At 43.7% G+C, this 17,517-nt stretch overlaps 1 protein-coding gene across 4 annotated transcripts in view; it reads left to right on the top strand.

Annotated features, from left to right (window-relative positions):
• The window catches only part of SNX16 (sorting nexin 16), a 41,131-nt gene extending 39,460 nt beyond the window's left edge, over positions 1–1,671 (top strand). For all 4 annotated transcript variants that reach the window (XM_058668765.1, XM_058668766.1, XM_036498438.2 and 1 more), the window contains 3 exons: positions 136–272; positions 787–909; positions 1,570–1,671. In XM_058668765.1, coding sequence (XP_058524748.1) covers positions 136–272; positions 787–909; positions 1,570–1,666 — 357 coding nt within the window. In that variant the 3' untranslated portion in view covers positions 1,667–1,671. The remainder of the gene's footprint in view (positions 1–135; positions 273–786; positions 910–1,569) is intronic.
• Positions 1,672–17,517: the final 15,846 nt, after the last annotated feature.

The following is a 17,517-nucleotide window of genomic DNA, read 5'->3' as shown; positions in this document are numbered from 1 at the left end:
GAAATTAATCTTTTAAAAAGAAAAGAGTAGAGCAAGTCTTTTCTGCTGTATATGTATTTTAATTCTCTTTGTTTCTAGAGTCAGAAAGATATTGCATAAATAACTTTATTTTTCTGCATTGTCTTTTCCTTTAAGGCTTTCTGTGAAACTTTAGAAGAGACTAACTACCATTTACAGAAAGAACTACTTGAGAAACAGAAGGAGATAGAGTCGCTGAGGAAACTGGTCCATGAGCAGCAGCTTCACATAGACACGCTAGCAAGCAGGGTCAGGTGGGTGTGCTGTGATGCCTGCGTCTAACTAGCCAGACTCTCAGTACTCGGGGAAACATCCTCTTTACCTTTTTATATGATTTAGGAAATCTCAGATTCTGAAAGTTGTACACGCTGACATACCTCCTGTAAACTGGGAAAATTATCTTTGGATTACTTAGAATGCTAGGCAGTGGAAGGATGGGAATCTTAAGAAAAATAAGCCTCTGGATATTCAACAGCATCAACCTCATTTGTTTTAACCTGACAAAATGGTAACTGCGTCTCCCTCCCTTAAACCATCTTTTTACATTTGAAAGCTATAGTTTGCCTTGTCAGCAAAAGATATGAAATTGAAGCTAAAAACCATTTTATAACAATGGTAGATAAAATTTGTTAATTTCCAGACTTAACTGTTTATTAGCTGTCTGACTACATTTAATAGCAAAAGACTACTGAAGGTACAAGTATTTACAACCTTAAGCATATTCCTCTTTTATTCATAAAAAATAACTTTGCTCTACCATGCTTCTAGAACTTTGTCTCTAGACCATGAAAAGTCACTGCTGTACCTTTCAACAACAGAAGGCAGTCAGATCCTGAAGCTGGAGGCCTCTGCATTGAAGGGTGGTCAGGATGCCTTAGATGAAGAGCCTAGGTACGTAATGCTTAGTTTATTAGAGCTTTAGCTTTGACATAATTGGAGGGAAGGGTTTCTAATACTCCATAGAATGTGTTTGTGTGAAATCAGTGTTAATGTGTTGTGAATCGGAAAAGAACTATAGCTGTTCTAGGTTCTCCCTAAGAATGTGATGTCGGCCATTTTGTTATTACTTGGAAGCCGTGTCTGAAGTAACTCGGCTCTCACCTTGTTATTTCACTGAATTTTTTTTTTTAATCTTAAATTACTCTAAGCTCCCTTAGTACCAAGATTATTCCATTCAAAAAGTAGGACACAAAATTGCAACTTATTCAAGAGAAAATGTATTTGACAGCACATAAAATTTTTATTGCATATAATTCGTGATAGTTGTTAGTTCAGTGACGGTTGAGTTTTAAGTATGAGAACAAGTTGCATGTTGGTAAATATTTTTATATACTGGATTTGAAAGTTGAATAGTAGTTTTGAAGAACTAAAAGTTAAAAAAACATGTTGCTAAAGGTGTTGACTAACAATAACTCAAAAATAATAAATTTCTGATTAAGTATTTTTTACGTAAAAGATTTGAAAAGATAGTATATTGCATGCATGCACTCAGTTCATTGATTGACATATTCTCTCCCTCTTTTCTTTTTCCTTTTTCGTCTTTTTTTGTAGAGCTGGCAGTAAGCCGAGCTTAACTCTTGGTCAGCCTGACAGTGCAGTATCAGAGATAGAAGTGGCGGAAGTGGCGTACAACGCTGCAGAGGACTGAGGTCACACGCAGCTGCTCCGTTGTATCGCTTCGGCAAGCCTGGGAGCCAGCGGCAAACAGCGGAAAAAGGACTGTGAGCTACTTACGAGAGTAAGGATGTATACGTATAACTGTACATAAAGAAACACTTTTAAATTATCGAAATAGGAAATATATTCACTGCTGTTTTTTGTCCGGCCCATATTTAATACACTAAGAAATACATGTACTTAGAATTCTGTTACCATGGCCCAGATTCTTCAATATTGTACATAAATTATTATCGTATTTTGCCTGTATATTGTTCAAAACCCATTTGTGCATAAATGAGTTCGTGTGTGTACACGTGTACACGTTAAATCACCAGTTATATTAGAAATTGCATGTTGCTGTCTGGGTGATACATGTGTTTTTATAGCTTTCACATGGCATTCTTATTAATGGTTGAATTCAGTGAACATCATAGTAAAGATAAAGATGAATAGTGTTTTAAATGTTTATCACCTCTAAATAAAAATTGATTATTTGAAATATTAATGTTATTTTAAAAGAGATGACTCTGCAGCACCAAAGGGAAACTATTTGAAAGACCTGTAACAACGTAGCTAATGTGATCAACTAGCCTGGACTTTAAAAACTGACTTGTTCATATCAAGATCCTATGTGTCCCAGTTTATTAATATTCTGTAGAGCCACATAGTCTTTCTCCTAGCTCTCTGCCTGCAAATTCAGCGAGTTTGCCTCTTTGAGAACACTACCTCTTTTTGCTAATCAAGGCATATTATTTTAAATATATATCATAACATCAAGGCAAATCAAAAGTTACACGAAAACCAGTGAGCCACACGTACTGCAAAGTTCCATACTAGCTTGACTCCTTGTATTGCATTTTTATTTCTGTATATGTGATGGTGTTGTTAATATTGTGTTGTGGCTAATTTTTTTAAATATATTTATCCAAGTGATGCACTTTATGATAATTAAACTTGTTTGTGCCAAGTGGAATTGGTGGAATTTTTTAATAAATGGAATTGGAGAATGGATTCTGTAGTGCCTTTACCATTTTACAGAAGTCTCCTCAGGCTTCTAAGTCAGCTTTATGAAAAATAAATGATTATACTTCTTTCAGCTCTATGTGTGCAGTTAAAGTGCCTTGTTTCATTGTTATAGTATGAAGTTACTCATTTTCAATTTCTACTGTTTTGCATATTACTACTAAAATGCATTATAATTGCAGTGGCATTTTTAAATCCCAGTTGATATGCTTTTTAAAATGTGAGCAAAACTTAACTGAGGAGCTAGAATAACAATCTCCTTTTTTTTCTTTATTACTTAAGAGCCTGTCAGTGTCTCAGCATGCATGTGAGCATGTGCATTGTTCAAAATTCTGCTGACGAAGGTCAGTGGATTCATTGGCTTCTGGTAACCTTTATTCTAAAAACAGACAGCTTTTTACAAAGCATCAACAGTTTCTAAGTCTTTGCCAAAATGTACAGGAACATCCTGACCAAAAAAAAAAAAAACTTTTTCACATAATGTCCTGAAAATGTGTTTAGTGTCCTTATTGACAAAAATAAATATATTATAATGGTCTGCTTATCCATTTTGAAATTATTCTAGGCTTCACAGAAGGCTCATAAAGAAAGGTCATTTAAATCAATACCATCTTGATGCTAATGGAACAAGGATTTGTCAAATTCCAGATTGTGCTGTGAGTCTGTTTTCTAATGAGTCACATGCTTTTAAAATCTGGATTTTCGGATTGTATTTAAAGTTCTGAATGAGCAAAGAAAACTGTGCTGATTAGGCAAACCACACACACACATATATATATACAGAGAAAGAACTCAGCTTTTTTTACTTTTATAATGCATTTTACTCTCACTGTTCTATCCAGTTAATAAATTATTTTTCAGTGCAGCAGTAGCTGTGTTGTTCCCATGTTGCATACCATCTTTCCCCTCCTGTTTCAGTGTCCTCCCTGGCTTCCATGACGATCAGTGTACTGCATTTCACAAACGTGAAGTGAGTCTGTGATCTTTTTAAGTTTACATTTTACCATTTTTAAAGCTTTTGTGAATAGAGGCAGTGCACTTCAAATGTGACCAACATTAATAAAATATAGGATGTAACAGAAGCGGAAAACACTTTGTGGATGACTTTTAACTTTTCTTAAGTTCATATATATAGGTAGTACAACTGTGGAAGTTAGCATGTAAGATTTATTTTATTTGCCTATTGGCTGAGATTAGCCTCTTAGCACACGGTGACTTAGGGAAGTGTGCCTCGGATGAATCGTCTGTGTGATCTGTTTCAACTGGCAGTGCTTCCAGTAGGGAACAGAGGGCATGCGTCAGTAACTTGTGTTTCAATAGGTGTATTTTTAAGGCTCATAGCTACTACATGGTACAGTACCTCACAGGAGAACATTTTCTTTGATCTCCAAAGCAGTAAAACAGTTGACTTGTTCTTATTTTAAACGTGCTATGTATATGTATATGAAAAAACAAAAACCTTGAAATAAGACCAGTGAACATGGGCTGAGACTTTAAAATGATACAAGGTATAAAACTATTCCAGAGCAGTTGCAAATAAAGTCAGGTTCCATCAAAAGCCTCACTTTAAGTCAGACCTTATGTGCCACTTTCTTAGAGTTAATGTTTACAGAAAAGTAGACCAGTGTCTTCCCTGCACAAAACAAAATGCAAAATGCAGCTAATATATACTCAATAAAAACATAAAGTAGTGCTTTGTTGTCATAAGTGCTGGTGGAAATCGGTATAAACCTTAAATACCGTAATACAGCATTTGCAACCTTAGCATGGTAATCCAGGTAGATAGTGTTGGTCCATGAGTAGCTACAGTCGGTCACTAAAATGTGAACTGTGAAGCCCAGTTGGGTTATGAAGCCTGGGCCTCAGCAGGGTCCTTCAGATTAGCTGGCCTGCTGATCCACGCTTGGAGTTCCTGCAGGCATCGGATTCTTCACTGGCTAACCTGCCGATCCACGCTTGGAGTTCCTGCAGGGATCGGATTCTTCACTGGCTAACCCAACAGGTGTTTGCATTCCTTTTCTGTTTTGTCACCTCCAAGAGAAAATTTGGAAAAACTAAATTCTTGGTTTCCTTTTTGTTTTTCTTAATTTACTTATATATGTCAAAGACAGTTATATAGAGAGAGAGTCTACTGGTCCATGCCACAGATGATCACAATGACTGGAGCCGGGCCATGTGGAAGTCAGGAGCCAGGAGCTCCATCTGAATATCCTATGTGGATGACAAAGGACCAAGTATGTGGGACTCTGCTGTTTTCCCAGGCACATTAGTACAGAGTTGGATTGACAGTGAAGCGATATAGAATCCAGCCTGTGCTCATATGGAATGCCAGCACTGGAGGCAGTGACTTAACCCGCTGTACCGCAATGCCAGCTCCTAAATGTTTGTTTTCTCAGCTTCCCTCACAGTTAAATTTGAGCCTGAGTCATAATTACAGCCAATGACATATACAGAAGTCATTTAGGAAAAATTTCCTATAAGAAGACAAGCACAGGAAAGGGCATATAGCCTACCCATTAAAATGCCTGTATCCCACATCAGAATACCTGAGTTCAGTATTGACTCCAGGCTCCTGTTAGTGCAGACCCAAGAAGGCAGGAGGGTAATAGTGATGGCTTAAGGTCTTAAGGTTTTGGGTGTCTGCTTCCCCTCAACATTTGAGTTGGTTTCCAATTTCAGCCATTGTGGCCATTTGGAGAGTTAACTACGGGGGGGAACTGCTAGAATAAAATGCCACAAATTGAGTGGATTAAAATTATTTTCTTAAAAGTATGAAGCCTAGGAAATCAGAATCAAGGTGCTGGCAAGGTAGGTTCCTTCAGAAGCCTCTTCTGGCCTGGGGAAATTGCCATCTTACTGTGTATTCAGATCATCTCTTTTTTGTGTTAGCTTAGACATGCTAGTAGGTTTTTCTTTTTTTAATTCTTTATTTTTTATTTGAAAGGCAGATCAGAATTGCAAAGAGAAGGAAAGTCAGATTTCCATCCGCAGGTTCACTCCCCAAATGGCCTCAATGGCCAGAGCTGCGCCCATCCAGAGCCAGGAGCTTTTGAGTCTCCCACACGGGTGCAGGGTCCAAGGCTCTGGGCTGCCCTCTGCTAGTTTCCCAGGCCACAAGCAGGGAGCTGGATGGGAAGTGGAGCAACCAGGACACAACCGGCACCCATATAAGATGCCAGCACTACTATGTTTGGTGTATGCTTGCAATGGGGGAATCTCAACTGAACTTGAGCTGTGGTTATGCAACAAGGTGGAGGAATCCACCATGGTGGGAGGGTTTGGGCAGGGGTGGGAGAACCCAAGTATCTATGTAACTGTGTCACATAATACAATGTAATTAATGAAGTTAAATAATAATAAAAAAAAAAAAAAAGATGCCAGCACTTGCAAGGTGAGTATATAGCCATTGAGCCATCACGCCAGGCATGTCTCTGTTCGATCAGATAAAGGCCTCACCCTGTGACCCTTCTCTGGTCCCATTTCGAAATGCAGCCACCCGGGGGATCAGTACTCCCCAACACCACTCCCTAGGTTACTGAGAAGGAGACAGGCTTAGACAAGAAAATTAGAGTAGGTATTGTGCATCGCTGGCAAAGGGGCTGCCTGTAATGCCCACATCGCCTGTGGGTGCTGGTGTGAGTCCCAGCCGCTCCACTTCCTAACCAGCTCCCAGCTCATGTACCCAGGAACGCAGTGCAGAATGGCCAGAGTGCTCAGGTCACTGCACCCATGTGGGAGACCCTCAAGAGGCTTTTGGCTCCTGGCTTCATGCTGACCACCTCCAACTGTTGTGGCATTTGGGCGGAGTGAAACAGTGAATGGAAAATCTATCTCTCTCTGGAACTCTGTTTTTTAAATAAATAAAATGCAGCCTTGAAAAGAAATAGGTTTAGAAGACCAGAACCTCCTGATTGTATGTGCCATGGAGACAAGCACCATGGAGGTAGATCTGATGGCCCTGGGTGCCTCAGCCAGTTAATTTGTTTTTCATTCTGTAAGTCATTTGTTACCACAGACAATTAATTATGTTTTTGTCATCCTAGAGTTTTGTTCTTATTTCAGTAACATTTAATATTTAAAGCAAAAGTGGAAGGAAAATTCAGACTATACAATGAAAAAGTTTAATGTCATTTTTCCTTGTCACCAGTAATCAAGAAAAAAATAATTCTAGCTATTAGAAGGCACTATATGGAGTCAGGATTTTTCTTCTTGGCACTTTCATTATGGCATGTGGAAATGAACTCAGCAGTGCTGTCATTTCTGTAAACAAAATGCAGACGTGATACGTAAGGATTTAGCTCAACAAATACACAGGCAAGTTATTACAAAAACTTCAACACAAAGTTTCCAGTGTTACGGAGATTTCTTAAATACTGTTTGCGAAAGGGGGAAGAAAAGTGTTTTTTGAAACTGGTATATTGCAGAAGAGTATTAAAAACATTCATAACATACCACTAATTAAAAGAAGCGGGTTACAAAGCAGTGTGGTTTATAAGTCAGGTGGATTTACATATGGAAAGAATAGAAACAGTAAAATAGTCAAGATGATCTCTACTAAGCAGACTTACCAGAAATTTTTTTCATGAAGTTGTACTTCCTTAGTTCTTTAGCACAAACATGTATTTGCATGTTTAAAAAATCTATTCTGAATAGAGCGATCTAAACTAATAGCTCATACATGTTGTCCCACCGTGTTTTGAATTTACAGCAAATTCTTTAGCCTATGTGTGTCCTGTAGAGGAAGACAGTGCAACCTAAACTGTGCCTGCCTTGTAGCCTCACTGAAGGGTAAGGATGCTCAGGGTAGGTTACCTCATCAGAGGCGCTCAGAAACCAGGAGAAGTAGATATCCCAACCTTCGCTGAGTACCACTGCCATTGACAGCTCAGACACAGCCATGTGTAAAAACACCTTACTGAGCTGATATTGATGACAGGCTTTATAGCATTCATTAACCAGCCACATTGCTAGTCATTTACCCTATGTTTTACATTTCAAGGGATTGAATAGGGGCTATCCAGTTTACAAGCAGTTTTTGTTCTGTTTGCATTTCCAAATAATGCATTTGAAAAATGATGATAAGCGACGTAAAATATCTTTTTCATCTACATAAGATTGAAAACGTTTGCTTTCAATGGCACACAATCGTTGAAAGCATTCATTAAACAAAAATAATGTAATGGCAGATCCTTATTAGATGCGTCCAGCTTCAGGGAAGCAATTGGAGACGAAAGGTAAATAGAAACTTTTACAAAGACTCCGATGGGAGCCTTCAGAGTGAGCTGGGTCAAACAGAAAGAATCGGTCGAGATCTTAAATCTGCTGAAAGTTGACAACTCCACTAAACAAGCCGATTAGCAGGGCAGAAGCTGTGTGCCTTCAGGATACAAGTGGAGAAATGGCTTACCAAGCCGGGTGGTGGAGGCCAGCGGGGGCTTGGGGCTTCACGCAGGGTACACTGGGCAGTGAGTGAGTGCATCAGATCAGCAGAGCAGAGAGAGAAGCCTCTGGCCCTTCCCTGTTCTGTGTGCTGTCACGCGTGAGTGAGGCCACCTCGACCCTAAAGGGCGTGTCTGCTACTGTGTCAGAGAAGTCCTTGCAGGGCTACAAGTACCTAGTAATTCTATTGTTAAGCACCTTTGTACTTGGAGTAGGCTGGGTCATGACCTTTTCGTCCAAGCACTTATGGCTGACTGCACTCACTTGTTTGGCATTATTAGTCTGTCAGTCCTTAACTCTAATATTAGGCAAAACCATCAAAAATAAGGGTCATGTTTTTCCTCAAGGGAATAAAAATGGGCCTGTGGTAGCTGGACAGGAGAGAAACGGGAAGTAAGAGTTGGCCTCCATCTGAATTAACTTCAGCATGATTTCAAAACATTACAGCAATGTGCAGACTCAAGCATCTGAGAAGACAAATAACAGAGGATTATGACAAATAGCCAGACCAAAGGGGAAGGGCACCCAGCCTAGCACCCAGCCTTCAAACGCTTGGCTGGTGATTTATTGAGTAGGTTCTTAGAAAACTGCATTAAGCACCTTCAGACCAGTGCTGTGGCATGTAGGCTAAGCCTCCATCTGCGGTGCCAGCATTTCTTATGAGCACTGCTTCAAGTCCCAGCTGCTCCATTTTCCACCTAGCCTCCCTGATTGTGGCCTGGGAAAGCAGGGGAGGATGGCCCAAGTCCTTGGGCCCTTGCACCCACATGGGAGACCCAAAAGAAGCTCCTGGCTCCTGGCTTTGGGTCATTTCAGCTGTGGCCATTGACAGCCATTTGAGGAGTGAACAAGTGGATGGAAGTCTTTTTGTCTCTGCTTTAATTTGGCCTTTCAAATAAAAATAAATCTTGAAAGAAATATATTTGAAACTCCTTTATTGTGTGTGTTGAAAGGTGTGACATAAAGGACATTAGAGCGGTCTCATTTTCCAGCCAGATGGTAATTACTGATTAAGGGTTGATGGATATATTCTGGTGTTTACAATACCTTGCTCAAAATATTTTTCAGAAGTCTGTTGGATTTGCTGTTCTGAGCCTTCATGTCTGCCAAATGTTTCTTTCGCCAGTTTTTACATTCCCCAAATGTTCTCAGCTCACCTGCCTTTCCATCTTTAATTGTGATTCAGGATATATTTTAAAATTGGACAGACCTAGCTTGGAGTTGGGACTCTGCTTCTTACCAGGCAGGATAAATTGCTTAGCATTGCTCAGCCTCAGGATCCGTGCCAACGGAGACCATCGGTGCCAGCAGTCTGGCTTGCCGTATTGGAAGCATGTGAGGAATATATGGTGGACTCCACGGAGTGCTTGGCTTCTGTGGGGGCCCGGGCGTGTGCCATCCTCTGTGCCTGTGTAAAGGTACATTCTTTTTTTCCCACCAAGACCTCATGCCTCGCCTAGACCTACTAAGCTGTGTTACAAAATGAGAACAATTTTAGTTACGGTATGAAGATCCGAAAAAAAAAAAAAAAAAGCTACCTCCAATGCTGAACCATCTATATTTCTGACTTTTGTAAGCCTATTTAAAAAGGATAGAACCTTTGAATAAATATTATCAAGGAAATACATTTTGAATGTATCCAACTTAACAGTGGATTGAAGCTCACCTCTACAACCGCATCTCCCCTCACTCTCCCGAACCACTGGCCATCCCGGCCTTTTACAGTTCACTGGGAGTTCCAAACATTTTCCACCTCCGAACCCTGCAGCACAACATTTTCTTTCTGTGGAGGAGTGAAGTCGGTACTTACCTTGGGAAATCCCAGCTTCCTGCTCCTGGTGCCTTTCCAGGAAATTTCAAGAGGTGTTTGCAAATAGTCTTACAAACACAAAATTAAAGTGACACTTTAATTTGATGCCGTAAAGGCATCAAAGAAATAGGTCAATTTTTTTTTTATCTACTGACTTGAAATAGTATTTTTTTTAAAGGTTTATGTATTTTTATTTGAAAGAGTTTTAGAGGAGAGACAGACAGACCTTCCATCCACCGGCTTGTCCCCTAAATGGCTGACATGACCTGAGCTGGGCTAGCCAGGAGCCAGAAGCTTTGTCTGGACGTCAGATGTGGGTCCAGGGACCCAAGCCACTCCCATCAGCAAGGAGCTGGGACTGCAGTGGAATAGCTTATCCTCTTAGGCCCAGGCCCAGGAATAGGTTATTTAAGACAAAGAAATAGAGAAATTAAGAAAGTAGAACTATTTGTGACCAGGTGTTCGGTTTCTTTAAATTTTTTCTAGAGACCATTTTCTTCTGGCTCAATGTCATTTTTCAAATATGTCAGGGGAGCAGTATTGATTTTCTGTACTGTCAAAGCGTAAAAAACTGATACAGAGACACTTCCTCAATTTATTTTCAAAGTACAAAATGGTCACTGTAACTAAACAAGTGCCTTTGTGTGATGCGTGTTTCCTTAACTCGGTCTCACAGAAAGTTTTAAACTGTTAAAAATATTGAAAACTGGGAGCCAGCAGCTGCTCCAGTTCCAGTCTAGCTCCCTGCTAATGTGTCCGGGAAAGCAGCAGCACTAGACACGAGTGTCTGCCTACACCCATGTGGGGGACCCTGATGGAACTCCTAGCTCCTGGCTTCCGCCTGGCCCAGCCCGGGACCTCCAGCCATTTAAGGAGTGAACTAGCACATGCAAGATCTCCCAGTCTCTGCCTCTCCTCTCTCTAACTCCACCTTACAAATAAATAAATGCGCTCGCTTCGGTGGCATTCATACAAATAAATGATGGAGTTTTTTTAATGCTTGAAACTAAACAGGAGTAAGCTATTCAGCAGCCGCTGCAGGAGTGAGAGGGTATGCTGTAAGAATGCCAGTTGAATCCAGAGATATGGAACTGGAATTTCCTTCAGGTCAACCAATCCACTTGTCCTTGGCTGAGATTTTTGTCCATGACTGTGGAATTGCTGGGGCCATGGTGACAATAAAGACATAACGTGCTGTGATCCTGGATTCTGCTTACAGAAGGATCTCAGAAACATTTCAGGAGTTGCTCTCAATTACCTAACATTTTATAACTTACATGCGTTGGGCATTTAATCAACAATTATTACTGCCATTCTGCTCCATGATTGCACATGTGTTTAACATGTACTGCCATGACAAGGATTTCCATAATTCATCTTGCTGTGGTTTAGGTCCTAGGTGAACACATCCCCAAAATGTCAGTGTTGCAAACTTCATCAAATTCATGTGCCAACGCTATGTGGAGGTGGAATCTTCGGAGATGATTGGAATCATTAGGGTTCTGCCCTTGTGAATGGGTTAGTGACTATCCAGGGAATGGCTTTGCAATAAAAGTGAGCTCTCTCAGGTCAGCCATTTAGCCTGGCGAATAAGATGCCTGCGCCCCACAGGAGAGTATCTGCATTTGCTTCCCAGCCCTGGCTCCTGACTCGGCTGTGCTCATCAGTGCAGAGCCTGGGAGGCAGTCACGAGGGCTCCCGGCACCCTTAGAGACTGTGTTCACAGCTTGTGAGTCCAGGGCCGCTCCAGCCCTGGCTGCGGCAGACGCTCAAGAAATGAAGTAGCAAATGAAAGCCACCGCCCCCTTCCCTGACCCTGCTTTCATTTTCTCTCTCTATTTCTCTTTATCTGACTCTCTCACACACACAATCACTCTGGCCCTCCAGTTCATAAAATGAAGACGTATCTGCATGCCCCTACTCTGTCTTCTCACTTGCTAGGGTTTCGCCACAGACTCTCAATAGGCTGCAATGGGACCAGGAGTTTAGGGTGAGGCAGTAGCAAAAAATGTCAGTGTGAAAACATCATCAGATGTAACAGTAAAGTGATCTCATATCTCCTCTCAAAAATGAATTCAGGTCATTGTGGATGTGAGATGTTCTAGGAAGATTTGTTCCTCTGTGTCTCAGGGCTACCCCTGAAAATTCAGCTAAGCAGAGCGAGTTCCTGGTTATTTTAGAACTTGGAAAATGTTAGTTTTAAACGCATCCACAAGGTCACTTTATTTAGTGCGGTTTTCTCTCAAGGTGTCAGTACTACTTCATGACACTTCATTTCTTTCTGCGTAGATGCTCCTCCTCTTGCGGTGCAGGTAGGTCCTCTTAAAACCAGTGTGAGTTGGTGGGAGAGGCGTCTACCCTAAAAAACACCATGGCTTAGCAGCGCGCCACACAGCCAGCTCCAGAGAGACTCTCGGACTGCACACAGCTAGTCTGGAAACAGAACAAAATGGAGCACTGGAGATGCGGTTTTTACTGCCAGCTTCACGCTGCGGCAGCATCATAACGCCAACAATCCCGGCTTAAACCATTGCACGGTGCCTGCATGATCATCTTCTGGAAATTATTGCGCAGCTTTCTTTTTTTTATTTTTTTTAAAGATTTATTTTTATCACAAAGTCAGATATACAGAGAGAGGAGGAGAGACAGAGAGGAAGATCTTCCATCCGATGATTCACTCCCCAAGTGAGCCTCAACGGGCCGCTGCGCGCCGATCCTAAGCCGGGAACCTGGAACCTCTTCCAGGTCTCCCACGTGGGTGCAGGGTCCCAATGCATTGGGCCCTCCTCAACTGCTTTCCCAGGCCACAAGCAGGGAGCTGGATGGGAAGTGGAGCTGCCGGGATTAGAACCGGCGCCCATATGGGATCCCGGGGTGTTCAAGGCGAGGACTTTAGCCGCTAGGCTACGCCGCCGGGCCCTTGCGCAGCTTTCTTACATGATCTAACCGTTCCGGAGAGGACACTTGGTTCCATGATTAGGTCACGGCCTGGGTTGCCTGTGCCCTGTGTGCCAGCGCCTCATTCCTGTCCTGGCTCCTCTCCCTGTCCAGCCCCCCACAACCGTGCCCTCAGGGAGGCAGCAGGCGGTGCTGATGCTGCCCGGTAGCTGGGGTCCCTGCACCTGCAAGGGAGACCCACAGGGAGCTGCAGGCGCTTGGCTTCAGCTTGTCCTGGCCTTGGCTGCTGGGGAGCCTTTAGAGAGTGAATCAGTAGATGGAAGATGGCGTCTGTCTGCCTTTCAGATAAAATGGAGATACTTTTTTTAAAAAAGATGAATTTCTTACATCCATCTCCATCATTATATAAAACAAAATACCAAACTTGGTATCATTAAAAATAGATTACAGTGTCTATGTAAATTTCCCTGCTGCGGCCACACTAATGCCCATCCCCATCCGCCGCAAGGTGACCTTGTCAAAGTCTGCAGTAACCATAGGACAAAAGGAAACTGGCAGCTGTGTTGCAGTGAGGGCTTGAGGTGGGGAGGTGGTCGTGGTCTGCCTGTGAGGGCCGTGTTACATAGGTCCATCATAGCTGAGAACACTTCCCGCTTGCGACCGGTAAGTGGCATGAGGAGGAAAGAAGGGTCTGAGAGCTGGCTTTAAGGGTTACAAAGGCGACCCTGAACAGGCAGCCCGGGTGGCTCCCAGGAGCTGGAAACGACTGGGGACAGGTTCTTCCCTTGGCGAGCACGGCCCCACAGGGAGCCAGGAGAACCGGGCAGGACATGTGACCTGGAGAAATGAAAGGTGAGAAATGCGTCATTTCAAACCACTTCCTTGCTGGTCCCTGGGCACAGCACCGAAGGAACATGACTGAATCCTAGGCGATCTCAAGCTGCAATGAAGCTCTCGGAGCTTCTGTCTCTGATTTAGGAAAGCAGAGAGGCTGACGTAGTGGTGTAACAATGCCTACGACTGCAGAAGGAAGAGCTCTGACCCTGAATTCATCGCAAGGGAGCCCTCCCCGTCACTGCTGCATTGTGAGGCTGCTGGGTGAGGGAGGAGCAAGACTGCCGAGTCTTACAAACCGCTCAGAAGCAGCAAGAGCAAACCCCGCGGCTGTCTGAGGCATCCCACTCCCAGGCCTGGCGACCCCAAACCACCTGGAAGACCACTGTTACTGTCACCGGCACCTGGCCTTGACGGTCGGTAGGAATGCATCAGAGAGCGACAGAAAGCAAAGCAAGGTTTCTGAGGAGTCTGCTCTCAGACTCCTGAGACCAGGTTTCCCCTCGATTATAAATCATTTTTCAATGCTAAGGCTTCCAACTGCAAATTTTGGTTTGCGCCGTCTTGGCGTTTGCGATGAGCTTAGAGTGCCGCCTGGTGGGCACGACGAGGGGTAGCGCTTCACAAAGCCTCGTTCTGTGGAGCGGTCAGGAAAGCTACAGGTGGCACACCGTGAGGGCTCAGCGCCAATGCTTGCCCCACCCAAATGCGCAGCCCCAGCCAGGGCCAGACCCGAACCAGATCTCAAACAGCCACCATTGGACTGCAGTCGTTTACTGTGGGATATTTGGGGGTTTTTTCTTCTTCGCCCTCACACAGTAGGAATGCAAACTTCGTGCTGCAATGTGTCTGTTACTCCCGGGTGTTAGGAATTCTGGCACCACCTTTTTGGGTTTTTGTTTTGGTTGGGTTGGATTTCTTCTCACTCTCTGGTCCTGAATGAACTTTACCATGGAAAAACTGTAACATGGAAGATAGTAGCAATTTTTTAAATCGAGCAAAAGGTAGGGAAATTCTTTAAAAAGACATTCTGCCTTCCACTGGCCATGCACAGCCTGCTTCCTTGGGATCTGAGTTGCACACTCCCGGAGCCAGTCTGTGAGCAGACACCGCAAGGCAGCAGTGCAGCTCCTGACCTGTCGTTCCTCACCACCGCCTATGGGAAACCAGACTCCAAGTTCCAAAGCACAGGGCTCACCGAGCAGCCGTCAGTTCACCATTCCCCCTGCTTTGAGGGGTGGAGTTAGTAGGATGGGGTGGGATAGTGTGTTTATAATTCTTGCCCTCAATTAGTTCAGAACCTATTGCCCATGACGGAACAGATAAATCATGAGACTCATAGTTTTAGGATCGAGCCAACAAATGATAAGCACATTCCGAATGATACATAAAAATCCTAAACTTGGTTTCTTAATCATGGATATTTTTTTAAAACTCCAAATTTTAACAATGTATTAGGCTGACCTTAGCCCGAAGAAGACTCCGTGAGAAACAACATCGAAATGAAGGCAAAAATCGAACAGAAAATCTAACTGGGGACTATACTCTTCCAATGAATGCACCTGTCTCAGTGAGTCACAGGTGGCCAGGTGCTGAGACGGTGCTCCAGCTGGGCAGGTGCAAAGCCATCCGTGGGCTCTTGCCGCTCCTCCTTTCTGTTGTGTGCACAGAGGCCTTCTGAAGCCCCAGCACACAGGACCTGCTGGTTCTTGAGGACTGCCTCGCTCACCAATCATTCTTTGCTTGGTTGAACTCTATTGAAGGGAATTCATGCAGGGCTCTTCATTTCACAGTCAGATCTCCTTAAACACGAATCTGAGCCACGGCGTCCCTGGGTCACTATACTAAATATTTACAGACACCCAAAAAGGCAAGATGCTTTGGAGAGAAAAAAGCAAAAAAAGGAGTTCCTGAGCTCATGATGACCCTCGGGGCAGCCAGGAGTGTCTGTGTTACCAGTCAAGCTACACTGTGCTTTGAAGTTTGCAGGGGACTCCAAGCATGGCAGCCCCGGGAGCCCTTGGCTCCGGCAGAGCGCTCCAGCGCCTGCCAGCGAAGCTCTTCAGCAAACAAACGTGTGTGAAAATGGTTCAAATTCCTCTAAAGCTGGGTTTTAAAATATCATCTCGAGCTTTTCTATCTTCAGAGCAAATCTACCAAATGCCTCATTTTCAAATAGATGTGGAGGGAAGGCTAGTTTTTGTCAGTGTTTTGGCTACTATTGTGATTTTTTTTTCAGTTGAGGTTTGTGAAAAGGAGGAATGTTCTTTTAAAACCCATGTCGGCAAAATTAATTAATCGAAGATGACCCAATAGCTCGTTACATTGCTTTAAGACAATGCAATTTCTTATTGTTCATATTGAACCACCGAAAAGAAATGTTACTACAGAGGGGTGTATCTAACACCTGAAGCTCCGCCCTCTGCTGCCCTCACCCACCTGGCTCTCTGCTGCCCCCTACAGCCAAGGAAGGGGAGAGGTTTCTCAGATACTACTTCGCTTAATTATTCCAGAATTTGATTTATTTATTTTAAAGATTTATTTTATTTGTATTGGAAAACCAGATATACAGAGAGGAGGAGAGACAGAGAGGAAGATCTTCTGTCTGTTGATTCACTCCCCAAGAAGCCACAATGGCCGGAGGTGTGCAGATCTGATGCCAGGAGCCAGGAACTTCTTCGGGGTTACCCATGCTGGTGCAGGGTCCCAAGACTTTGGGCCGTCCTCGACTGCTTTCCCAGGCCACAAGCAGGGAGCTGGATGGGAAGTGGGGCTGCCGAGATTAGAACTGGCGTCCGTATGGGATCCCGGTACGTTCAAGGCGAGGACTTTAGCCACTAGGCTACCTTACTGGGCCCAATAATTTTATTATTTTATTTTATTTTTATTTTTTATGATGTTAAATGCAGGCCCATGAGGACCACTGATTAGGGTGGGAAGGGCCAAGGCAAGGGAGGCAGGGGGGTGAAGCCAATACTTCCAATTTTCTTTTTCTTTCCTTTTCTCCTGTTGTTGGCAAGGAGGGGCAGCGGAAGGAGGAGTCCACTGCCAGCTGCTGAAGTAGCTTGTACCCAGTGATGGGAGTGTCCACTCGATGGCATTTTTTTTGTTTGTTTGTTTTTTGTTTTTTGTTTTTTTTTTAAGATTTTATTATTATTGGAAAGCCAGATATACAGAGAGGAGGAGAGACAGAGAGGAAGACCCTCCATCCGATGTTTCACTCCCCAAGTGAGCCGCAACAGGCCGGTGCACGCCAATCCGAAGCCGGGACCAGGAACCTCTTCCGGGTCTCCCACGCGGGCGCAGGGTCCCAAAGTCTTGGGCTGTCCTCGACTGCCTTCCCAGGCCACAAGCAGGGAGCCGGATGGGAAGTGGAGCTGTCGGGACTAGAACCGGCGCCCACATGGGATCCCGGGGCTTTCAAGGCGAGGACTTCAGCTGCTAAGCCACGCCGCCGGGCCCCACTCGATGGCATTTTAGAAGAATGCTTTGAGGATGTTGCCTGCCCGAGTGGCCTTGAGACTCCCTTGATTGTTTTTGGTTGAGGTGCTGCAAGGCTGAGAACATCCTTCGCGGAGTTTTACATCCATGGCGTCTGTGAAAGGAAGCGTGGGTGGTAACACAATGCAGGGAAAAGATTAGAGGTGTAAGTGTTGGACTCATGGAGCCTACACTTTAAATTCTTTACCTTCTTCAGCAATTATGGGGCCTCAGGAGCTTGCCTAGCCAAGAGCCACTCCCAGCTGAGTCTTCGAGGCTGCTTAAGCCTCAGCTGTTTGGCTGAAAACAGGATAGCACAATAGTACATTCCAATACATCCTCTTCTTAGTGTGACG

This window comes from Ochotona princeps, chromosome 9 (assembly GCF_030435755.1).
Source record: "Ochotona princeps isolate mOchPri1 chromosome 9, mOchPri1.hap1, whole genome shotgun sequence".
In the NCBI taxonomy this organism is placed as follows: domain Eukaryota; kingdom Metazoa; phylum Chordata; class Mammalia; order Lagomorpha; family Ochotonidae; genus Ochotona; species Ochotona princeps.
This window is presented reverse-complemented; position numbering and strand designations above follow the sequence as displayed.